The sequence below is a fragment of the Myxocyprinus asiaticus genome, chromosome 17 (assembly GCF_019703515.2).
Source record: "Myxocyprinus asiaticus isolate MX2 ecotype Aquarium Trade chromosome 17, UBuf_Myxa_2, whole genome shotgun sequence".
Lineage (NCBI taxonomy): Eukaryota > Metazoa > Chordata > Actinopteri > Cypriniformes > Catostomidae > Myxocyprinus > Myxocyprinus asiaticus.
Genome location: NC_059360.1, coordinates 38452562 through 38479392, shown reverse-complemented (window position 1 = coordinate 38479392; position 26831 = coordinate 38452562). Strand labels below are relative to the sequence as shown.

Below are 26831 nucleotides of genomic sequence, written 5' to 3'. Positions count from 1 at the left end.
AAAAGTTATCACAGTTACATCAAGTAAATTACAACGGTGGATGGGGCCAATCCATACACTTTAAAATACTCACTGTTTCGAAAGTATAGCCAAAAGATATACACAATATGCGTGTTAACATGATATTAGTGTAATGAAAATCACTTTCTAATCTTTTTGGTTGTAGTTATTTCCAATCTTACAACTTGATTGTCACGATGCTGTAATAGTAATCCGGTTAGTGATTACAACATGTTAACACATGTAATGTTTACATTTAGTCTATACTTTTGAAACAGTGTGTGTTTTAATGTTTAATGACAGGCACCATTCACTTCTATTGTGTGTGCCTTACTGTACCATGATGATTTAAGGAACAAGTCAATTATATTCTGTGGTAATCAGCACTGTCACAAATGCTGTCAATCAGACTTAACGTGTACTGAATCAAACATTCAAATGATGTTCATGTGAAAATGTTTTGTGTTGTTAATGTTGGAGATGCATTAATCACGAGGGTGGCAGTGGAATAAAACAAGTGAATTTTGTGAAATGTACTTTTTAAAAATGTAATCTGTCATTTATCTTTGAGACATTTCCCATACTGCTCATGTTGCACTTTGCTACACTTTTAAAAATAAAGAACATGTTAATATTTTAACTGTCTTTGTGGTGTGTTTTTCAGTACTTTGTTCTGGAGGATTGTAAGGAGAAGACCAGTATATTTGTAGGTTTTAAAAAATATCGATCTAATTTTATGTTGGATCAACATGCTGAATTAACCTTGGTTATGTAAATAAGCTGTATTTGAAAAGCTTAAAAATGACTTGCCATTATTTGTTTAATCATATTGGTGTGATGTACTTAGTAAAAGTTGAATGAATTCAAACACACACACACACACACACACACACACACACACAGATAGGTTTTCTAGTTAAGTTTAGCTTAAATATTATTCTGAAACAACAACATTATTTGTTAAATCTTTTGGTGTGAATTTTGTTGAATGATCTCATACATTATGAATATCTAACAAAGGTTTTCCAGCTAAATTGACTTAAAATGACCATAAGTTGAATTTGCTTAAAAAGTGTGATGCAAAAATGCTACGTATATATTTGAAGTAAATCCAACTCATCATTTTTTTTTTTTTTTTTTTAGTGTAGGCAATTATAGCCTGTATCAGAAATGTGCTTTTAATGTGAGGGAGCAGAAGTTTATTTTCATATTGTAAGTTCAGCTAAGTGGGCTAAAAGGACCCCAGGGTTCCAGTGTCTCTGCATGTGGGGGAATGAGTCGTGTGAGATCTTCAGAGAGTGAATAAGGGACTGCTGTTACTCAACAGAGTACAGTCAGCCATCTTGAGAGAGTCCATAGATACACAGCCGTTTCCTTTCCAAACGTCTCATAAATCTATTTGAGAACACGTGAGGGCAGTCGTGCACTGTATCCTCCCGCAAAATGCACAACTCTCTCTCGTTTTTGATTTGTAAACAAAGATAATTAAAGCAGTTGATGTGGCTGTATAAAAGTGGCATCCACATTCGACATATCAGTACATTAATTAAGCCCTGCTTTTGTTTTAGTATGTAATTAATGAGCACATAACTTATTCAATCACATGCCCGAATGAAACACTGTTCATGAAAGTCAAATGAGTAGCAAAAAAGATTACACAAGGGAGAGGCTAATTCAATATATAAAGGGTTTTAACTGACATTCCATCTCACTAATTGATGACTGAATACATGGAATGTTTAATCAGAATATTTTTTGCTCTCTCTTTAATGCAGGTGAACCTTTAGATACATATTATCCTTCACAGACACTGAGTGCTATTAATCAGCATTAAGATCTTGCATGCATATGTGCATCTAATTTTTAATGCACGTTCAAGAGGACATGCCAATAGTTGACATGACAATGGCATGACGTGTGGCACGTGTCCTGCATTGTGATGGTTCATCTAAATCTATTTTAACCTGAAATTTGGCACACCCAGAAAAAAAAAGGACAATTTATTTATTTGCATTTTGTAGTTCTTTCCGACAATAATAAAAGCAGTCCTGCATAGACTTCTTTTAATTTGAAATATAATGCTTTTTCCCTAAACATATCTCTTTTATAATGAAAACCTGTAATGTGTTAAACTTGTGTGGGAGAAATCACATTTGTTTATCTCTATAATGTTACAAAAGTGAAAAACAGATTTGTAGGCAACATAATACTGTAAGTCATAATAGGCAATCTCATAATAGAACACAATCAAACTTACTTATCTGTGTCTTTCCTTACTAAAGTCGACCATGGTAACAATAGTTTCTGACAAAATACCATACGTAACTATTATAAAAAGCAATATTAAATTAAATAGCTATTAGCCACCACTGTCATATTTATTTATTTATTTATTTATTTATATATTTTTTTTGCTTATCATACAGCAACCAAATAGTAAAGATGCCTCAGTCGGGTTGAGTACATATAGTTTTATTTTTTCAACAGGATACATGTGGCAGCGGGGGCGTGGTCAAGCGTCCGTCCGGAGAGAGAGAAAGCGGTAAGGGCGTTTGCACAGCTAGATTTTGAGCTAGATTTTGTTTAACACCTGTCTCTAATTCCAGTGAGCTTGGGGAGTGCGGCATATAAGCAGCCATGCCACCAGCAGAGAGAGAGTCTGGCATAAGGAAGGCCACGGTGCTCCTGAAGCTGAAGCTGTTACATTTGATCTGTTATGTTTGTGAAGCTGATGTGTTTAAGTGACTACGTGCCTGTGAAACTGATGAGTTTGTGAAGTTGTAAAGCATTGAAGTGGCCGATTAAAAGTCCTACATGAGCCTGGAAAAACTTGCTTCCCTGTGTTCTCCTTCCCTACTGCTGTGAAGCTGTTCTACAATATCATATCCAAAATGTACTTTAGCAAATGATGCATAGAGAGTTCTGTTAAAGGGTTAAGCAGCATTGTTTATGATTATTATGCAGGCACTTTCAATAACATAATTGAGAGACTATGGGAAATATTTGCACTTTCAAAATTAATTTGCCATGCCGTAGGACTATTTAACTGCAAAAAAAGCAAAACCGTGATAAAAAAAAGAGCTAACCAACATGTGCATGCATTTGTGTGTGCACATATATATTGGTTTTCTCATAAAGTCACTGGCATTGCTTGAGGCATGCCTCGTGTTTCATCATGTTTCTTTTTCATGTTTGACATAATGTTTCGATTAACCTGGACGGCCACAGCTCTGGAATACAAATTTATTGATTTTGTTTCTAATATTGAGTGAGCGTGGGCTGTTTAATTAAGGTGTGTATCTGTGATATGATCTATCATCATCATCTATGCAGCACAAGGAGATCTGCCTGACCTGTACCCAGCTTTGTCTCAATGACATAATGAGAGAAACATCAGACATAAAAGCCAATCAATGTTCGTTAAACTGTCAGTCTTCCTGCTAGAGAGCAGATGAAAAATCCTAAACTAAGGATGACAAGGTCATTAATGCTGGCAGTAGGGACGAATCTAAATTCCACCTTCACTCTATTCTGCAAGGCAGAGAGATGTGCCGAGATCCTTTGGTGGGCAGTGCCTCAAATCGGAAGAGGTGTTGCCTCTGTCTTTTGCCGTTCAGTTAGGCTCTTAACCTTTATTAGCTCCTGTGGTGCACCATGCTGAAAATTAAGATTTCTACATCTGCAACTGCAGCGGGGTGCCCGACTGGCCGATTTAGATTTTATATAATTCCTGTTGAAACTGCACAAACCAGAAAAGTAAGTGAAGAAAGCCATCATACTGCCATGTATACACCAGCCACTTTTTGTCTGGAGTATATATATATATATATATATTTATACACACACACACACACACACACACACACACTGATGAGCCAAAACATTATGACCACTCACAGGTGAAGAGAATAATGTTGATCATCTCCTAACAAGGCCACATATCAAGGTCTGGGTAGATTAGATGGTAAGCGAACAATCAGTTCTCATAGTCAACATGTTCAATGCAGGAGAAATGGGCAGGAGTAAAGACCTGAGCGACTTTGACAAGGGCCAAATTGTTATGGCCAGACGACAGGGTCAGAGCATCTCTGAAACAACAAGGCTTGTAGGGTGCTCCCAGTCAGCAGTGGTGAGTACCTACCGACAGTGGTCCGAGGACAGACAAACCACAAATTGGCAACAAGATGTTGGGCACCCAAGGCTCATCGATGTGCGAGGGCAATGAATGCTATTCCATCTGGTCCGAACCGATAGAAGGTCTACTGTGGCAGATGTCACAAAAATTTTAAATGATGGTTACGGGAGGATTGTGTCACAACACACAGTCTATCGCACCTTGCAGCATAAGGGGCTGCATAGCCGCAGACCGTTTTGAGTGCCCATAATGACCCCTGTCCATCATCAAAAGCGCCTACAATGGGCACACGAGTGTCAGAACTGGACCTTGGAGCAGAGGAAGTAGGTCGCCTGGTCCGATGAGTCCCGTTTTCTTTTACATCACGTGGACGGCCGTGTACGTGTGTGCCATTTACCTGGGGAAGTGATGGCACCAGGATGCACTGGGGGAAGACGACAAGTCGGTGGAGGGGGTGTGATGCTCTAGGCAATGTTCTGCAGGGAAACCCTGGGTCCGGCCATTCATGTGGACGTCAATTTGACACGTGCCACCTACCAAAACATTGTTGCAGACCAGGTACACCCCTTCATGGCAATGGTATTTCCTGATGGCAGTGGCCCCTTTCAGCAGGATAATGCGCTCTGCCATACTGCTCACATTGTTTGGGAATGGTTCGAGGACCATGGTGAAGAGTTCAAGGTATTGCCCTGGCTTCCAAATTCCCCGTATCTCAATCCGATTTAGCATCTGTGGGATGTGCTGGACCAACAATTCCGATCCATGGCGGCTCCACCTCGCAACTTAAATGACTAGAAGGAACTGCTGCTAATGTCTTGGTGCCAGATACCACAGGACACCTTCAGGGGTCTTGTAGAGTCCATGCCATGGTGGGTTGGCACTCATTTGGCAGCATGCGGAGGATGCTGCCAAATGAGGAACACATTCATTTTTGTACTATAAAAAAATATGCTGTTGTAATTTTGCAAATTAAAATCAGCAAAAAATAAAGACAGTACCAAGAGAGTACTACTATGATGAATAAATATTTTACAATTTAACCCTTCCTTGGTCATTTTGACCTGTTTTTAATATGGTTCTAAATGGGTCCAAAAGTTCCGCAAGGCTAAGAATGAGTTTATTTATTCATGTTGCGATAATAACCACAATAAAAAAAATAAAAAAAAAGAAGAAAAAAAGAATATATATATATATATATATATATATATATATATATATATATATATATATATATATATATATATATAATTATTATTATTTTTATTATTATTATTTATTTATTATTATTATTATTATTATTATTAATATTTTTTGCACTGCGGTGACAAGGATTGGGGGTTAAAATGTGCATAACTGCCATGAAAATAATGTCACAATGCAAAAAATCTTAATGGCCCTAAAGCTAGGCTTTTTTCTGTACACAATCTAATTTTTATTTGTTTCTTTTGAGTTTGGGGTAAAATTGTGTCACAGTCTGTCTCCCTCACGTTCTTCAAGGACTCTTATTTTGAAGTTTTCCTCCGGACTACATCTCCCATGTTTCACTGCCCTCATCACTTCCATCTGTTCTTCATCATCCGCACCTGTATTCCATTCCCTCATTTAGGTCCTTGTGTTTATTTAGCTCCTCTAGTTTTGTTCATTCATTGGTCAGTCCTTGAAGTGTTAGGTTGTGTTAAGTTATGATGTTAAGCTTTATTGTTTCCACTCCAGTAGTTGTTATTAAAGGATTTAAAGTATTTACTCCTGCATCTCCTCTCTTCCACTCCAAGAACCCAGCATTACAAATAGGACCAATATATTTTCTTGACAGATTTCATAGGAATAATTCAAGTTGAGCCCACTTTTAGGGACACCCAAGGACACGAATGAGGTACAAAATATTCAAAAATAATGTAAGCTTTTTTTTTATTTAAAAAATGCTAGAAGTTTTAGGGGTATGAGTTTGTGTGTTTTATAATTAGAAGGGGTTCTACCCTTTTGACAAATGGTCTAACCAACTACTATATACAACCTCAATACAAAAAGCAATATCTAGCTCAAGAAATTTTATACCAGAGAAAAACTTGAAACCTATATATTCACTATTGAAGTTTCCATGATTAATTTCCACCAATTTTTCAGGCCTGGAAAATGCAATTTTAAGATTCCCTGATACTGTATTTCCAGGTTTTCCATGTAAACCTCAATTAGCTTTACCTAAAAAAAAATAGAAGTTACTATAACTGTAGTATGTCCTTTAGATGTGTGCTGAGTTCCACCACTAAATATAAAACAAAGTCTTTGCGTTTATACTAAAACCGAATCATTCAGAAAATTGTTCAGTGCATGTTTGTAATTAAACAGAACGACTTGCAGGTGGTCACGCCCACATAAACACTCTTATACACATGCATGTTAAACTACGGGTCACAGGTGTACGTTCTATTTTGCGGCGCAGGAAATGTATACCCAGATGGTGCTAATTACAGTCTCTAACAAGAGCTTGAATAAGGAGGATGAAAGAAATTACATGTGATTTTAAGTCACTGTCATAATCACATAGTGTACATGAAACAAAGCGGCTTTTAACATAAAAGCAGGGATGATTGTGCCTTAACGGAGGAAAATGCTCTGGTTTTTCACAGCAGAAAGTCATATACTAATCTAAGAGAGAATCACAGGCCTTTAACAGCTTATCTATAAAAATTATGGGAAGTGTCCCTAGTTTATTTAAAAGCTGTGGGATGAGTATTACATAAGATTGTGTGCTTAAAATGTCATTTACAGTGGTTTGTGAAATTGTTTTGAAATCTGAAATGTAGAAATAAACAACTTCTGATTAGAAACAATTAAAGTATCACATTTAAGAAAAGGAACAAACATTGAGCATTAGTATAGTGATATTAATAATAGACTTAACACTTTTACAATTTTCCATTATAAAATAGGGACATCTTTGAAGCAAAGCCTCAAAAAGGATAAATATGCAGAAACAAGCATCTGCCCTTAAAATGTCCTCTGTCTTCATCGATTGACCCTCAAAGAGAGTTTCTATCATGTGCCACTAGATGGAGGCAGATGCCATATCATTTCAATGTGTTCGCTTGCACGAAAATTTATGTCAGCCGACATTAAACACAGTTAATCATTAGTGCACTGACACTGTAAACAATACACAATTTAAAAGAAGCTTTGCTGTCTGTGAAAAACACACTATTTACACAGGGTTAGATAATTTACAAGGTTTTGACATAGCCTCTAAAACCATCTGAAGTGCGAATCAGTTTCAACTTTCCAGAAGATGGCTGGTGTGGGGCCAGATTGGTTAGTACTGAAACCCTGAGGGGGGTTTCTCACACCCACTGTTGCCATAAATACACAGCAAATCGTAGCTATACTGCAGCAACAATCTGAATAAAGTAGAGCAGACCTTAAAACAAGAGGAGGAGGACGAAACAGCCACATCCTCCTCCATGTGCTTCCTCTGTGCTCCTCCCAACACTGGAACAAAAGGATTTACCTCGTTCTGCTTCAGCCACAATTGTGGAAGCTGCTAGCTGACCGCTCTCTTCTGTGCTCATTTAGTTTCAGCGCTGGATTAGAAAGAGTTCAATAACTCTCCTGCCACTGAAAATAAACTGTTTTCAACTGCAGAGCTGACCCGCTTGCAGCAAACCTATGACACCTCCATAAACTTCTTGTTTTCTTTCTTTTAACAACCTTTCTCTCATTCACTCTTTTCTTGTGTTCCTCTTTTTGGGGGTTTCTTATTTTACTGGGCAGAGGAAGCATAGAATGGCAGGAAATTATTGGGGAGACAGAGGAAAGGACCAACTCCAATGAGTTTGCTTTAATATCTCAGATGTTTCTCCTAGACAGCTAAGAGATTTAATGGAGAGCAATGGAGATTTGTGATTAATTTGGTGTGCTTCACAGACTTTTGTCCTGAAAAAAAGAACTTAGAAATCTTTCATATGTCTCCTCTGAAGTTTCAGAAGAGATCTCAACAGTGTCTCACACTGTACTTAACTTTGACAAGATACAAAAGTCTCAAATCAAAAGGACGGATTTCAACATTAACTCTTAAAACAAATTATTCTTCCAGGATCGAAGTATCTGAGCTATGATATTCACATTCATTTATAGCTCTATAGTCTTACTGTATGCCAACAATTGTCTGATTTTTAGGCTTGGGATCTATGTCATTTCCACGTATCAATAATCTGAAGATTTTCCCGATGATTATTAATATATACTGTATATTGGGATTTTTTCATATATAAATAGGGCTGCTCGTTTTACAATAGTATTTGTCTTTTTAAACATATTTCTCTACACAACTTTGGTAAAATGTGAACGACAGCGTTAATTAAAGTGGGCCGCATATCGGATGCATCTAACGGATGACATGGTACATTCTAAAATGCAAAACAATTATTTTCTATGAAGGTACATACACAACGTGGGTTTGCCGTCTCTGGAGGCTGTTAAAAATTCTGCAGCGCCACAGAGCTCAACTCGCATAGTTTTCCATTAAATTTGACCTAAATCATTATCAAAGGACAAAGATAATTTACTTTAGTCACTACTGGATGATATATTGTATAGAAGCATCTTTCAAGAAGCCTACACAATGTATTTTCATTTACAAACCATGTCTTTTTGTGGTTTGGCAGCATGAGTGAAAGACCAAATCAATGCTACATACATGGGAATTGCATAATAAATGTCACCATTTCTAATTGTTCAGTTTGCACAGTCACACCAGTTTCATACACTAACCTGCAATCTCTTCAACGTCACTTTGTTAATTCTTGAAGTACAAAAATCTTTGTAACTTTGGAATGTCATCAGTTTGTAATGTGTGTGTGATATCTGCCATGTCCATACCTCGACTGGCTTCAGTAAATGTTATGTTGCCCCCTTGTGGTCTCCCAAAGCTATTACATCAGACTACATCGAATGGAATGCAACAGTGAATTGAAAGCACACAAATTAGGCTTCTTATTTAAATGTCAGTTGATGTTAATATATTTACTGATAAAATAACGTGCCAATCAATAATCGATATATAGCGATATTTATGACACCCCTACTGATTTTCTAAGGAATTTTAAGAAAAATATTTAAGACAAAGTTGATACTTTAAATAAGCCTAACTGAAACTCATGAGCTTTAAATGAGCAACATCTAAGCAATAGAAGCAAAATAAATAATACTGCAAAGCAGCCTGCCTTCATTTAAAGGCCCCCAACTCACATTAATTCATGAAGGTTTTCGAGGTTGCCAACACCTGTGATCTAAAAAATTCAGCTGGCCTGTGTGCAACTACTAAGAGCATGTTAGGCTGATTATATGGGGCTTCACCTCTTGCTCCTCTAACCAGGTGTGACAAGGGGACAGAAAGAGACCTTGGCTCATATGTGCCTCCATGCATGGAGATCAGAAAGAGAAAAAGCCACATTGATGTAAAATGAGATACTGTGGGGTGTGAATGCTCAATAATGACTAATTTACATGGTGTCAGCCAGAATTTGCAGTGTTATAAAACACCATTTACATGCTTATTACAATTCAGTGACCTAAGAGTCAGCTCATACAGTACATAGTCTCACATAGCGAGACTTTTGACTATCTGGTCATTGCATCTTATTCTGGCCAAGAACTGACAACTTAGAAAGGAACAGACTGTCAAAATGTAAAGTGACCGACCACAGTTAGATTTTTAGGGGAGGGAAGATCTTAAAGCGGAAATAACTCATAAAAGATCGGAATAGAGGTAGTTGTTGTGTCATGCGGTATGACATGCTACACTCCATCTAAGGCCACATTTTCATATGAAAAAGCATTAATTTTGCTACGTTTATGGCTCTCATCCACACTGGAATGCCGTTTTCCTCAACCAAAAATTGAGACTCTCTCTCGAAAAAGCTCTCTAGTACCAAATACTTTGGAAAACAAGTAAACATGCCTTTGTTTCTCAGCACAAAAAAAAAAAAATTGCACTCTGACCCCAAGAAATTATGTTGAGGCCAATCAGTCAGATCAGATTTCAGTCAGCTCTTTCTTGCCACTTTGTATGCAATATTTACATTTGCATGCATGCAATTGGAAGACCCTTTTATCCAATGCAAATTACAGTGCATAAAAGGTATTTTTTGTGTGGTCCCTGGGAATTGAACTTACAATCTTGCCATTGCTAGTGCCATGCCCTACCAGTTGAGCTACGGCAACTCCACATAAGTGTAATATGCACCAGACAATCTGTGAATAGATTGTGGGCATGACGTCTGGGTCTGACTCTAGCTTTGACTCAAGTCAATAAATATTGATTAATAGGTATCAAGTACATCAGCATCGCTTGCACCTGTTTGGAATACACATGTGTAACATTTGTATTTCAAAAAGCCCCTTCGGCAGATTGGATTGCAGAATCTTAAAATACATCTTAAACATTTTAAATTACCTTCACACTTAATTGTGTGGCAAAGAAACTGATGTAAGCAAGACAAGAGAGACACAACATCTCTTCTAGCTGATCCCCGCCTGAGCTATAAAAAATATAACAATATTCTTTCCACAGTCTGTTCATTTCAATAATTATTCAAGTCTGCATGACAGATAAGTGCTTAGAGACAAACAAAGAAAAATAAAACTACTTTAAGCTTTTGGAAGAAATGTGCTTCCATTTTTCTGAAAAAAAAAAACAAAACAAAAAAAACAACAACAACAAAAAAACAAATAATTAAACATAATCATGTTTCTGCCACAACTGAGAAATAATTATTTGATTTCACACTCATCCATACAATTGTATTGTGCTAAATCCTAAAATGTTTCCTGTACTGTCAAATTAAATTATCTTACTGAAAGGAATGTAATTAGCTCAGAGCTACTGCAATTCATATGTTATGATGCCTTACTAGCTTAAATGTAAGATGACCGATTAGGATAAAGTGAATAAATGAATTTAATTTCAGTTTTTTTTATTAGTTTGAGTTTCTGCTCTGTTGCTTTTTGTATTATTGAGCATTTTATTATTTATAAAACCTTGTTTGGCTTTTCAACTGTAATGCATTAGCAGACAATTCTTAAAACTTTCAGCCTAAAATTATTAAAGGTGAAATGCTTCCTAGCATATCTAATGGACTTGCATATGAAAGATTTGATTTAAAATGTTTTAAATGTGTAGGATATTTTGTTATTCTAATGAATTCATTTTACTTACCCCCTTTTGATTAGTCATGAACTCTCAAAAAGTATTTTTTTGTCTTGATGAGTATCTTACATGAAGTTCATGGAAGTCTACTGAATAATTCATCAGAATGCTTTTAAAACCTGAAATGGATTCTGAAACCCTTATTTGAGTTACCATATTTTAATAATAAAAATCTGATTATAAAATTCTGTATAATGCAATAGACAATGTAAACTAAAAGAAACACTAATACACTATTTTATTATAATAATCTGCAGTTTCCTGTATATTCAAGAAAGACACTTAGATTAAAGTGGATTGTCCATGATAATAGTGTACTGTAAGATTTTGTGAATAAGCATGAGAAAGAGAAGGTGACAGAGAAAGGACACAAGCCGCTATGTCTGAACAATGTCTGAAACAAATGTCTGAACTCCCAGTGGGGTGGCAAAGACAGGCCAGTCAACAACCGATCAACAACTTTTCTCCAAACACTAAGAGCTGAGGCAACTGATGTTGTCCTTTCCACATTACGTTTTTGGCTGTGTCTCAAACCAAAACACAGACTCAATACGGTTAAACTGTAGTGACTAAACAGTCACTACAGTAGTGGTAAATAGTGGTAAATGACCATTTAAAACTACATTATGACTGTTTTAGAATTGAAAACTTGACCTAACATTATAGCGGACCATAATGTTAATTAATAATAAGTCAGAATGCTACAAAATAAAGAATATGGCACCTATAAAACAGTAGTCCATTTAAAAATGTAAAAATTCTGTCAGTTTACTCATGTTGCTCCAAACCGGTGTGACTTTCTTATTATGCAGAACACAACAAGAGATGTTTTAATGAATATTTTTTAAATACAATGGCATTTGATAATGACTCACTTTAAAGCTTAAAAAGGATCCAGAAGTACCATAAAAGTAGTCCATGTGATTTTTGCATCATATTCCAAGACTTCTGAAGACACACAACAGGTTTTGGTGAGAAACAACCCGAAATTAATGTAATTTTTCAGAGAAAATCTTTGTGTTCATTAGTGAGCACGTGAACCACTGTGAATGAGCTTCTCTCATAGCACATGGACTACTTTTAGGATATTTTGGGTAATTTTTTTTAAGCTTTAAAGTAATGCACTATCCACTGCCACTGTACTGAAAAGATGGATCGCTATATTCATTAAAACATCTCCTTTTGTGATCTTCATAAGAAGGAAAGTAATTCCGTTTGGAACTATACCTTAGGTTAAACTATTCCTTGACAGTATCAAATAGGAGAAGAGTGCAAATATGCTATATTTAAAGAAAAAAAAAGAATGATTTTGAAAAGCCTTAGACAGCTTGGAATATCCAGTATCCATCTGTCAAGCAAAGCATTGCTATCTCCCATTTCCTCAGGCAACAGCAGAGACCACCTCTCCCCTCTCGTGATGGAATGGCATGTTTTGCACGCTTATGTTGAACATATTCTATTGATGGGGTTTGAAATGTCAACATACTGGTACATCTCACAAAGGAGGGAATCATTTTTACCCAGTCCCAAATAAAGAGCCACACAAACACAGGCACAAAAATCCCTTTCACCTCTGACTGGATGAGCTTGTGTTTGCTGGCCAAATGAATGCTGTTGTTAGTGCTTTACTGATTGGCTATTCAGCGCGATTAGAGACTTTTCAGAGAGAGGTGAATGATAGGGAGGAAAAATGTGCAAAATATGTGCTGATTTCTTGAAGCCATGAAATCAGGCAGATCGCTGGGGATGTAGGGGAGGAGGGAAAAGAAAACGAGGCTTTGGGACCACTTGAGCATCATGTTTTGATCGCTGTGAAAACTTATACTGACGTGTTTACCCCGAAGATCTGACTTGCAGAGTGTTGATCTTTACCCTCAAACTTACATAAATAATGTATGTGATAAACAGACATGGGGGTATGTTTGAGTATCTACATGTGTGCTTGCAGTTGTGTTTTTGGGTCAGATTTCATCTACATGGCACACTCTCATAAAAAAAGCTACAGATTAAGGTACAAAGTCATCAACTGGGGTGGTACCCTTATTTTGGGTACATATTTGTACCCTTAAGGAGGGGAAAAAAAAGGTACGCTTTCTTTGCCTCAGAGAAACAACATATAAATGTACATTTAAAGATACACAATAGCTCCTTAGTATATATTTATACATTTAGGGACCATACATTTTTTTGCTTGGGGGTTTCGTGTGTGTGTGTGTGTGTGTGTGTGTGTGCATTCAGTCACACCAAAAGTATCTGGACACCTAAACCACACTTAAAAATGAATGTCATTGTATTATTAGATAACAAAATATCAAACCAAATGGAATTTAAATTAAGAAAGATAGCACAAGCACACATTTCAAGCAAAACAAATGTAAAGTTTGTTAGCTTTTAAATGCTAAAACAGATATATTGTTTGAAGTGAATGAATTTGGACACTTTTTGGTTGTCAACTTAAGGGGGACTGATTTCATATATCCACTATAATCCTCTTGGGACCAGTTTGTTAAAAGTATTGCAAAAATGGACAGGAAACGTCATGGTTACTTTCGTAACCTCTGTTCCCTGATGGAGGGAAAGACAAGTTGTGTCTATGTAGTGACACTAGGGGTCACCCTTGGGAGCCCCAAACACCTCTGCTTTTTTGAAAAAAGGCCAATGAGAATTGGCGAGTGGAATTTGCGTGCCACTCCCCCGGACATACGGGTATAAAAGGAGCTGGTACGGAACCACTCATTCAGGTTTTGTGCTGAGGAGCCAAGACCAGGTCCCGGCCATTTCAGCGGGTAGTTCAGCTTTGTGGCAAGAGGGACACAATGTCTTGTTCCCTCCATCAGGGAACGGAGGTTGCGAAAGTAACCATGACGTTCCCTATCTGTCACTCACTCGACGTTGTGTCGATGTAGTGACACTAGGGGTCCTTATACAAAACGCCACAACTATCTGAACTGTGTTACGTGAACTGGCGGTGTGTGACGGGCAGACCGCTGTGTGCCTCATAGCCAGCGCACCAGGCCATCATGTAACCTCCCCCAACGCTCTTATGTGTGTTGAACGGTCCTACAGGAACAAGATGACTGTCCAACAATAGGGACCTCTTTTCCTCTCTTTTCTCCCCAAAAAGAGTGGAATTTGTTAACCGACTGGGAGCCATAAGTGTCTACGTCGGGGGGTGTCCCTCCCAAGGGGAAGACACCGCGGAGACCACACCCTGCCCAAAAGGGGGGGGGGGGGGTATTTTGAGTGGAATACGTTCCGAGTCTTGTCGGAAGTATGTCATGTGGAGAGGTCCCATGGTAGGTCCTACCCAAAAGGGGAGGAGTTTCTACAGAGCATGGAGACTGGGGGCAGAGGGGTCTCTGCCCAAGGAAGACGCAGTTTACCGACAGAGAAACGATTTTGCGGAAGATATCACATGGGGTCGCCTTCGGGGAACCAGCACATGTGGAGCACCTACCTCAGTACAGGGTCTCATTAGCGCACATACTGGGCCGGCAGCAAGTTACTCAACTGCCAGAGGGCTAAGGAGGAAAGTCATCCAGGGATCACAGTCTGTGAACACGACTGGGAGTCAAGAGCACACGTCTTCACCTCAAGGGAGGAGAAAGGCGCTATGCGCAAGCGGTACACCCGGCCAGCTGTCCCTGAACTTACCTGCTCGTGCCTGCCAATACACGGGACGAGACCAGCTGAACCCGGAGATTGTAGAACCTCGCAAAAGTGTTGGGTGCTGTCCAGCCCACTTCTCTGCAGATGTCTGCCAAAGAGGCGCCACTGGCCAGGGCCTAGGAGGCCGCCACACTCCTGGTAGAGAGGGTTTGTAACCCTGCAGGGGGTGGCACGTCCTGAGCCTGATATGACATCGCGATGGTGTCAATGACCCAGTGCTTGCCCTGGATCAACGGCCGAAACCTCCACAGGGCGAGCAGTACTGCCAACAACTCTAGGCAGTTGATGTGCCAATGCAGCCGCAGGCCAGTCCAGAAGCCGGCGGCTGTGTGCCCATTGCATATGGCACCCCAGCCCATCTTGGAGGTGTCTGTTGTAACCACGACTCACCTGGAGACCTGCTCTAGGGGAACCCCTGCCCGTAGAAATGCAAGGTCGGTCCAAGGGCTGAAGAGGCGGCGACAGATCGGCGTGATGGTCACGCGATGTGTCCCGTGGCACCATGCCCATCTCGGGACTCGAGTCTGAAGCCAGTGCTGAAGCGGTCTCATATGCATCAACCTGAGCGGTGTGGCCACCGCTGAGGATGCCATATGCCCCAGGAGCCTCTGAAAAAGTTTCAGTGGAACCGCTGTCCTCCGTCTGAATGCCTTCAGACAGTTCAGCACAGACTGTGCGCGCTCATTTGTGAGGCGTGCTGTCATCGAGACTGAGTCCAGCTCCAAACCGAGAAAAGGGATGCTCTGAACCAGGGAGAGCTTGCTCTTTTCCCAGTTGACCCGAAGCCCCAGTCGGCTGAGGTGCCGGAGCACGTGGTCCCTGTGTGCGCACAGCAACTCTCGAGAGTGAGCTAGGATTAGCCAGTCGTCGAGATAGTTGAGGATGCGGATGCCCACTTCCCTTAGGGGGGGAAGGGCTGCCTCTGCGACCTTCGCGAAGATGCGAGGGGACAAGGACAGGCCGAAGGGGAGGACCTTGTACTGGTACGCCTGGCCTTCGAAGGCAAACCGCAGGAAGGGTCTGTGTCAAGGTAAGACCGTGACGTGGAAGTACGCGTCCTTCAGGTCTACCGCCGTGAACCAATCTTGATGCCGGACGCTCGCTAGAATGTGTTTTTGCGTCAGCATCTTGAATGAGAGTCTGTGCAAAGCCCGGTTCAGTACTTGCAGGCCCAGGATTGGTCGCAACCCACCGCCTTTCTTCGGTACGATGGAGTAAGGGCTGTACAACTCTTTCTTCATCTCGGCTGGAGGGACAGGCTCTATCACGCCATTGCGCAGAAGGGTAGCAATCTCCTCACGCAAGGTAGTGGCGTTCTCACCCTTCACTGAGGTGAAGCAGATGCCACTGAACCTGGGCGGGCGCCTGGCGAACTGAATCGCTTAGCCGAGTCGGACGGTCCGGGTCAGCTATCGCGACGGGTTGTAAAGTGTGAGCCACACGCACAAACTCTGGGCGAGGGGGACCAAGGGAATGATCACGTCGGACGTACCGGCGGGTGGGGCCTCGCGGCGGGGAGGAGCTCGAGGTGCCACGTCGAGAGGACTTGAGCCCCGTGGCCGTGCTGAGTCCAGGGACATCGAAGCACTTACCTGGCTCCTGCCGCCCACTATATGATTGGCCGATGAGGGGGGAGGAGGAATCTCGTCCCAGTAGTCCACCGGAACCAATCCCGTGTGGCTGTGTTTGTGCCACAGCTGGGCGCACAGGGGTGGGGGGTCTGCTGCTGGAGTGCCATACCTGCCAAAATGGGACGGTAGACGGTGGTCATGACGACGGCCGTGCGCACCGGACATGTGACCCAGGAGACAAGGGAACCATTCTTTTGTCAGGCTTTTGGGTGCCGCAGCCTCCTGGGCATGCTACCAAGGTGGACATCGCCTGCCCGAGAGACCGCGCTGTGACCTTCATCACCCGGAGAGTGAAGTCAGTCAACGAGCGCAGTTCCTGCATCAATCCCAGATCAGAACTACCCTTGTGCATTTCTTTTAGCGCCTTGGCTTGGTGTACTTGCAGGAGAGCCATGGCGTGCAGGGCGGAGGCGGCTTGTCCAGAGGCACCGCAAGCCACAGTCCTCAGGGACAATGTAAACCTACAGGCCCTGCACGGGAGCTTCGGGCGCCCGTGCCAGATGGCAGCACTCTGCGGACACATGTGCACGGCGAGCAACTTATCCACCTGGGGGATTACCGAATACCCCCTGGCCGCTCCACCATCGAGGGTAGTGAGAGCGGGGAAGCTGAAAGACCGGGACCGGGCAGTAAAAGGTGCCTCCCACGATCTTGTCAGCTCCTCATGCACTTCTGGGAAGAAAGGAACAGGGGCGGGGCGTGGCCGTGGTGGCGCCCAGAGCCCAGGAACCAATCGTCGAGCCGCGAGGGTTCAGGGGAGTGTGGAGGGTTCCACTCTAGCCCAACGCTCGCGGCCGCCCGGGAAAGCATGTCCGTCATTTCTGCGTCGGCGTGAGACTGGGCGAGACTGGACGACCCCGCTCTCCGATGCTGCGCTCCATAACTCATCATCTTCCCGAGCTCCGAACGAGCTTCGAACTCGCGCTGAGACGAGCCGGTGGTCTCGTGCGAGAGCCGGACCAGGGCGAGCGAGCGTGCTGGGGAATGGGAGGTCCGTGGGGGGGATACCCGGCGGAGGTGGTCCCATCGATGTCCCCAAATCGCCCCCAGTGCTAACCAACGCAGCCTCAAACCCGTAGGTAGAAGGACCGGTGCGGGGATCCGCTGGGGTAGCTTGCTTTCTTACAAGAGCAAGCCGTGACCGCAACGTTGCCATGGTCATGTTCTCGCAATGAGGACATGACTCATCCACGAATGATGTCTCCGCGTGGGCAGTGCCCAGACACGTAAGACAGCGATCGTGGCCGTCAGAAGCGGATAGATAACGACTGCAACCAGGAATAGCACACAAGCGGAAAGACATCTTTAAAAAGACATTCCGTGTGTGCCGCTCTTTTTGTGAATGAAAATATACTCTTTTAGAATATACTCTCTTATTTTCGCTCTGCCGAAGCGCCCAGGGGCGTTCTCTGCACTCCACCGGTGCAGAGGGGGAGAAGCTGCTGAAATGCACCGTAAATCCAGCAGTTTTGAGGTACGTCTTTGGAGGGAATTGAATTCAGTGCACTGAATGCAACCACTCGGCTCCGAAGAGAAAATCTGAATGAGTGGTTGCATACCAGCTCCTTTTATACCCGTATGTCCAGGGGAGTGGCATGCAAATTCCACTCGCCAATTCTCATTGGCCTTTTTAAAAAAAAGCAGAGGTGTTTGGGGCTCCCAAGAGTGACCCCTAGTGTCACTACATCGACACAACTTAGAGTGAGTGACAGATAGGGAATGTGATAGGAAAAGGTTTAGTCTAATGCAATGGCATTCATTCATTTTTACAGTATGAGTAGCTTAAGCGTTTAAATACATTTTGAGGCCACTGTATATGTATTTTGTACTGTAGGTTGATGCTTTTTAAAATGTATGTGTGTTTTGCCTTTGTGAATTTTGATATAAAATGTTATACCCAATCATTGTGCCTTTTACAAAGGTTCCTCCTTCTCATCATCTCCAGAAAGAAAAGACAGAGAGAGAAATGCAGGCAATCAAAAGAAAAGACAACCTGAGGAAAGAGTAAAATCACTGACATAATTACCTAGATTAGGCCTGAAAGAGTAATTGCAAGATAAACCCTCACGGATGTCATCTCTCTCTGCACTTTGTGGCTTAATCAGAGACACTACAGTATCAAATCAATATATGCTAAAATCATTTGGCAGTAAACCATTTTGTGCTAAAATAGGAAAGTAAAATAGACCTGTAATGAATTTCTGAGGGACCCTGCAGCCTGTGTTATCAAGTTTTACACTAATCACGTAGGCCTGCGTGCCACGCAGGCTTAACTACAGTCAAACCAGAGAGAAATGCAGTATAGCAAAAGATGGGGACACAATACAAACCCCCTGAGAAAGGAAAATGTGTGTAAACTCTGTTATTTGTGATTATTTTTGAGTGTCCTTAAGGGACCCGAAGCTATTGCAGTCAGGGCACTCTCAGATGATTCAAAGGGCCCTGGCTGTGGGGTCCACTTTGGCTCTACTGAGGCCCCCAGGCCTGCATATATGACCTTCACACTCCCTGAATCAATAGCAATTAACTCTAGCGCTATAGCCAGCAGTGCTTAGGAGAGAACCCAAGTTCCCAGTACACCTGGTCATATACACACACATAAACACATAAAAATACAGTGCGTAGACATATAAAAGTTATATTAAAAATATGCATGGCAAACCATGCATATGAACAAAATATATTAGCCAATTATCAACATATCAGCTCATCTTGCTATCATGCAATCTCGTTATTTAATTTATTATAACTGAGGCATGACCTGTTGAAGTACTTTTGTAATGATCAGGGCCATCCATACAGAAATGAGGTTAGGCATTTATTAACCAAACAAACTCATTTTCTACATTAATGCCTTACAGGATTATTGTGCAAAATGATATCTCAGCAATAAATTGGCAAGGCACATCAGATGATCCAGTGAAATGGGTTCAATTACCATATTAAAACAGGTTTAACTTGTTTACACATTATCAACTTTATTTTCCTGTGAGTAATAACACTTGGGAAGTATTGGAGTTCTTGTGATGGGTAGCTTAGATGCTAGCAAACTACCATTCAGATATAAAAGGGGCAGATTTATTAAAAAACTTAAGTTCATTTAATGCTGATTGGCAGAGAAATTCAGGGCATGCGAGCATGTAATTGGGTCACATATTGTAAAGAAATTATATTTTGATAAAGCATAAATAAAAAATTTGGGTTCACCTGAAGGCCCTTTCTCACTCTTTTTTGATAAGATAAAAAAAAATGTGGTTTTCACAGACATTGCACCTGATATGAAAAAAATGACAGCTGTCAGAATTAACACGTTAACACCCGATTAATTAGAAAAGTTTAACGCATTCATTTTTCTTAATCGCGATTAACGCATTTACCGTTAATACAGCAAACACTGGTGTGAAGAGTGAAACCTTTGTAATGTGTCTGCACGGTGTCATTACACTGACGCACACTTCATAACACACACACAACTGCGCTTCTGTGTCAGTGATAAAATGATGGAGAAAGGACCTCTTAACACTACTGGATGTACAAAACAAGCCCATATGGGATGTCAAATTTCAGCACTTTCAAAATCTGCAATTAATCGTGATTAACTACAAAAATATTATGTGATTAATTGCAATTAACAATTTTAATCAACTGACAGCACTAGAAAATACAGTGTTAAAAAACTTTGCAACTTTGCAACTTTGCTTTAAATAATCTGTACTGTATTCATCTCTAAGGCTACATTCACACTGGAGCTGAATGTGGCCCAAATCAGATTTTTTCGTAAGGTTGTTCACATGACATTTGAAATGTAGCCATATCAGATACTGGTCTAAACAGCTGATATTCCTAAACTGACCTGCATGCTTTTAACACTCCTCTAGCATGCACATAACAAACTCTGGCATGTTCATCATTATAATATAAATAATGAATTAAATTTCATTTAAAAATGTAATATGTTGGAGACCATCTTGTTGGATAAAGTATTTTTAAATAAAGTAATTTGCTGTCATATGGTACAATTTAATTATCAAAGTGTAATATTACTAAAGAGCATAAGATATAGTGTATGTAAGGTAAGAAGAGTTGTCATCTACAATTACTTCAGATTTCCATTAACTTACTTGCATTCACGTTTTGATACAGTTTGAGAAATATAGAAACTGTGTTTTCTGTGCGAGTGACATGAGTAAAGCACTTACATAATTTTTTTTCTGTATCTTTTCATGAGCATATTTTACTATGTGTAGTCCAAATGAATCGCTGAACCCAACTGTTTAATTAAAGTTTTTGTTTTCCTTAAAAAAAAAAAAAAAGAAATGAATGCATTAACTTGAAAAGATATGATTTGCAATTAAAAGATTTAAACCATAACACACCAATTAATGCAGGATATCAAGTGCTCAAATAATGAATGTTGAGCTAGACTGATGTAAAAATCACAAATAAATTTGACCTGGTTGTTCACACTGAAGGCACATTGGAAGAAGTCAGTTACATATTTATTTCCACATATGAAAGTGGCCCAAATCGGATTTGAAAATGTCAGATTCAAAGCGCTCCAATTTACAGATCTGTGTCACATGTGAGTGAAAAAAATCAGATGTGGCCCACATTCTGCTGCGGTGTAAACGTAGCCTATCAGTTCTATGCAGTAATGGTGTTGTTTGTAAGGAGTAGGTTATGAGATGACCTTGAAAGATCATAGCTGTAAAAGGGATTTAATAACTTAAGAAAATAGGAGAGATTCAGTTCAGTTATTATCTAGCTTGGGTTTGTTTTATGTTCCAGAAGACATTTTTGTAAGATATATTTTCTAAATTTAGAAGATAATTCATGCCATTTAAACTCAGGAAGGGAAACAAAAGAAAATGACATATTCATATTTAAGTTTATATTCAAGTATGTGCATTTTTGTAAAAAATAAATAAATAAATATAATAATAATGATAATAATAATAACAATGTGAAATAACAGATGTTAGATTTGATTAATCAAAGATATGCTAAAAAAAAAAAAAAAAAAAAAACTTAAATAATAAAACATTTTAAAGGAGTCATATCATACTATTTTGTTTAGCAGTTTTACTCACCCTGAGGTCAACTTATAATGTTAGTCAAGGTTTTCGCACCAACAACAGTCATTATAGTTTTTTAGGACCATTAAGCACTCTCCAGACTCTATGTAAGCACCTTCTTCGCATATGAAATGAGAAACAGTGTGTTGCTGCACATAACTCAAGAGCTGTGGGTTTGCTGTCTAGTCTAATAAAGTTTGTGCTGCCCCATCCTTCAAAAACAGCTACTTTGCAAAGCCTGGATTACATTGTGACAGATTCACAAAACAAAGCAATCCATGCTAAAATGTGCCACTGAAACTGGACTAAAATGATCAGGGAACTTGTATCCTCCTTATAAACACACCATCTTCCAGTGCTAAAATTCCAGGCATACAATCACATTTCCACAGTCTGAAAAAAGAGTTGTTTGTCAGTGCTTAAATGCTGAGCATGCATTAGAGAAAATCTGAAGTGTATGTGGGCTGACATAAAGAGAGCTTGGTGTGTGACAGCAGTTGTCTGGCCCGAGTAGCAGCTACAAGCTTCTATGGAGCAGATAATAGATTTAGACAAACATCGGGTAGAGCTGGGTTTGCAATCTTGGCAGAGTGTGAGTTTGGACTTACAACACTAAAAAAGCAGAACTGGACTGTGGGCATGTAGTCTTGCAGAACTAGAGCTTGACTATTGGCATAAAGTCTGGTCCACATCATAGCCTATTCCAGCCAAGAACTGCCCACTTAGACAGGAAGATGCTGTCTGACCGACATGTAAAGTGACTAAATATACTGGCACCCTAACATTGACCTAATTTTGCTGAGTTACTCACAAGCGTCATCTCCCATCAGACATTTTTACATCAATTCAAATGTGTTTAACTTTTCCAGTGGCTCTACCTCAAAGACCTGGGTTCTGGTTCCATGGAAACCAGGAAGTAATCACATTCACATACTCACATAATGATGAGCATGATACGGAGGTTGCTTTTCTCCCCTTTACAATTACATTTTTATTCCACTGACAGTTAGGATTAGGGTTGGGGTTTGAGTTAGGGCATATGGTTAATAAAATATGCCTTCCTGTTCACTGTATTACATAATTTACAACTAAAGACAACTCACTTTTGGCGCCCCTCTATGGAAATTTCACCAGTAAACTAGAGCTGACACTTGCCCATACATTCAACAACACTTCATGCTTAGGCCACTGGGGACAGTGGTTCAAATTTCGATAAGCACAGAGCAATTTCAGCTGAAGAACTTTTCGACCTACAGTCGCCAAATTCACAGTGAGATCAGTCTGGGTACGATGGACTTCACAGAGGATGAACTGCTGCCAACTCCAGCTGTACAACAAGGGATAAAGGGATACTTCACTGGCCACTGCCTGCACCTCAGTCTTAGAATGAACTTCACCGGAAATGAACTGCCATAAGCTTTCATCTGGACTGCAAGGCACACCTCTCTGACCACTGCCTGCATCATTTTGGTCTTAGGATGGACTACACAGTGAATAAACAGCTATCAACTGCAATCCAATTGAACAGCAAGTAACACTTCTCTGACCACTGCTTGCATCACTTTTCTTAAAATGGAATACGTAAGGAATAATTAACAATGGACCGTTGAATTATTGAAAAATAATGCACACCCCGAGGTGGTAATGGGGCCATGATGCGCAGCGTGGGGTGCTTTTCAACTGAAACTGAAATACATTTAGGAAATTAAAGCCATTGTTTGTCATTCTTATCTGATGTACCAATGTCTTTGTTTTATTTTGTTATTTTACTGTGGTAGCCTATACGGCTCTTTTAAATAACTGAAATAATTTGACGAAGTGATATGGAACTATTATGGGGTCAAGACCTGGAACTACTTCATCGCCATGCATTTACTGGAAAATAATTGCACACCTTAGAACGTCTGTCAACTAATCAGAATAAAGCATTTAACAGACCAGTGGTATAAACAGACAATAAGTTACTACCAACTAAAGTCTTTATCAGCCAAATTACTAAGGACACTGCACCTAAATGCACTTCTGTATTAGCTGGTGGTGGTGGTGTAGTGGGCTAAAGCACATAACTGGTAATCAGAAGGTTGGTATTTCAATCCCCACAGCCACCACCATTGTGTCCTTGAGCAAGGCACTTAACTCCAGGTTGATCCAGGGGTATTGTCCCTGTAATAAGTACACTGTAAGTTGCTTGGATAAAAGCATCTGACAAATGCATACATGTAAATATAGCTAACTGGTATTGACATTATATTCATGCTGTATAGCCATAGGGGAACTAGCTCCCCCAGCTGAGCCTGGCTTCTCCCAAGTGTCTTTTTTTTTTTTTTCTCCATTAACATCCAATGGAGTTTTAGGTTCCTTTCCACAGTCACCTTTGGCCTGCAACCTGAGCCGGCCCCACGGGACCCAAGAACCTGATGGGTTTCTGCTATACATAAAATATAGCCTATTGCAATAGTACTTGCTAGAAGAAATAATAAATATAGTGAGTGATTTCGGGTTCGGTTCGGGCCACACGGTCTCAGGTATGGGTCGGATTCGGGTTTAATTTTAAGGCCTGTGAAGACCTCTAGCTTGCTCACTAGGGGACTAAGAACAAATCATTTGAAAGACAAATAATTTTAAGGCATGATTTCCAATTATGTTTTTCAATGAAATTTCTCAATGAGGATTCTAAAACATTTAAGACATTACAGACATTACCGCATAATTTTCTGTAAAGCTGCTTTGAAATGATATATATTGTGAAAAGTGCTATACAAATAAAAATGACTTCAATTACAATGTGCTCTTTTGAATGTTAAGGGTGTCTAGTCATATTAAAGTTCGGTTATTACACAAACCATGGAAATGAGCAGTGCAGGTGCACACAGATTTCATTGCTTTCAGTCACATCATGACCAGAAGACTCCTTGCCAATGTGCATACAAATGCAAACACTCACGAATTACCTACTGTATATCTCTGTGTCAGAACAGGATGTGTGTGATTGACTGACACTTGGAAACTGAATGTTTTGCCTTGTGGCAGAAGTTTACTCAAATGACAACGCTTAGACATGTCTCTAGTCTATACGAGAACAGTGCCCTGCTCTGCTTACAGACTCGGTATAGCACAAGGTGACACTCAGTGTGATGCCCTTGTTAATCATCAAGACTGACATTCATGGCGAATGAACGTGCATGCAGGCTGATTTACAGTCTAGAGTATATCTCTGTCAATGGAGTGTAACACTGCAATGTATAAGCCTATGAGGACAGTATTTACTTCTACTTTCAAATAAAAAAACTCTCCACACAAAGACTATAAATGATAGCATGCCATTTACCCTGACAAATCAAAAAAGAATCTCGGTAGCCATTGGATTATTGAATTATTCCTGAAGAGTAATCTGCCATCCTAAATTGCGGTAAACATTGTATACATGCTGTGCTCTTATGTAATGAAACTTTTATCTGTTTTCATTATTATTGGTGTATTTATGTCATATTTAAGTGTTTGTATAGACTGTGGTACCAGAGCTGCTAATCCAATTTCCCCAAGTGGGACAATAAAACACAACTGAACTGAACTGAACTGATGTTTCCTGTAACAATAAAAAATGTTTTAATTTAATTCAAATTTAGCCTGACAGCCTAAACAGCGTCACCAGCTCTAGTGCCAAAATAATAAATTTGGTTTGCTCAGACTCAGTGGAAGTCCCTCTATTACCTGGTTACTTGGAACCCCTGCTTACCTGACCATATGGAGTCTTTCTACCATTCAGCTACAACAGATTTCAAGCAAAAGATTCACAACCATTCTCTCTCCTCTCATCCACTACAGAATTTGCATCTTAACATTGTTTCATTCAATTACATTGTTATGCAAATCCTTCCCGCTAAGCATCTCTATCCCTGCGACATCTTAAGGTCTGAAAGCATGATTGGACTTTTTCCAAGATATGACATCATCGTGGGCTTGACTCAGACACAGCACTCCCCAATCGCCAGAGAACATCAGATTATATATTGCAATTTACTGAGATATTAATGAGCTTATATTGTGAACTGATTATGTGAGAGCTAATCCGCTATTTACAAACAGCAGCAAATGGGATTTTACAGGTGAGAAGTTAAACAAACAGGCGTGACGGTAAATGTAAAACATATTTTTTTCATTCAAATGTTGCAACTGAAATTAAGCCCGCCTTCATGTTTATTCCAAGACAAAACAAAATAATTTCTGAGAGGCTGTGTAAAGGATTAAATAACTTTTTAATCTGTGTGAACTATCCCTTTAAACACACTGTTCAAAATAAAACCAAGTTACTCACCCCTCTCACAGGTACGCGACCAGTAACCGGTGCCCGTACAGTCACAGATAAAACGGTTCCATCCTTCTTTACAAACGCCTTTGTTTTTGCACGGATAGCTGTCGCACTGTTTCCCTGACATCTTATTGCAGGAAGGCTTGATTCCTGCTCCGTTCTGGGCTTCAGCGATCTGCCTGATGTCCTTACTGCGGCCGTCAATGAACAAGTCCCGAATGCAGCCTACGTAGCCATAGTTCAGCATGGCTGTCCACAGCTCGGTAGGTAGGATCAGGCCACCCCGGTTGTCAGGGAGACCGCCCAGGTACATGTCCCCCTCCAGGTCCAAGATCTCGTTTTCACCACTGGCAGTGAACGGAGTGCGACGGCTGTTGACAGATATGGTGCCTGTGGATAAGTCGGACAAAGCAAGAGAGAAAAAGATGGGAATATGTTGATCTATCCTTCAAAATAGTACCAGTATTATTAGTGGTCTAATAACAGTTTACAGTTTAGTTTTTACACACTCTTAGGGTTGTGCATTTGAGATGGCAATCTTCAATTTCTGAGTGTTCCTCACACAAACCTATCGTATGGTTTCAGAATATAGTGCATCAGTTTTATGGACCATTTTTATGTAGCTTTTTTGTTCTGTTTGGAGCTATACAGCCACTTGTCACTGTATACTTTCACTGTACACATGAACATTCTGCTAAACTTTTTTTTGTGTGTGTGTGTTTCATAGAAGAACGAAAGTCACATGATAGCAAACTATCAACTGTGTTTAAACTAATCCTTTAAAAAATAAAATGTCCTCTTTCTCCTCAGA

At 40.3% G+C, this 26831-nt stretch overlaps 1 protein-coding gene across 5 annotated transcripts in view; it reads right to left on the bottom strand.

The window, feature by feature from the left end:
- Positions 1–26831, bottom strand: part of LOC127454684 (neurexin-3a) — a 444655-nt gene that overhangs the window by 298816 nt on the left and 119008 nt on the right. For all 5 annotated transcript variants that reach the window (XR_007899593.1, XM_051722045.1, XM_051722042.1 and 2 more), the window contains exon 9: positions 26027–26410. Coding sequence is in view for 4 of the 5 variants with exons in the window: in XM_051722045.1 (XP_051578005.1) it covers positions 26027–26410 (384 nt within the window). In the remaining variant the exon portion in view is untranslated. The remainder of the gene's footprint in view (positions 1–26026; positions 26411–26831) is intronic.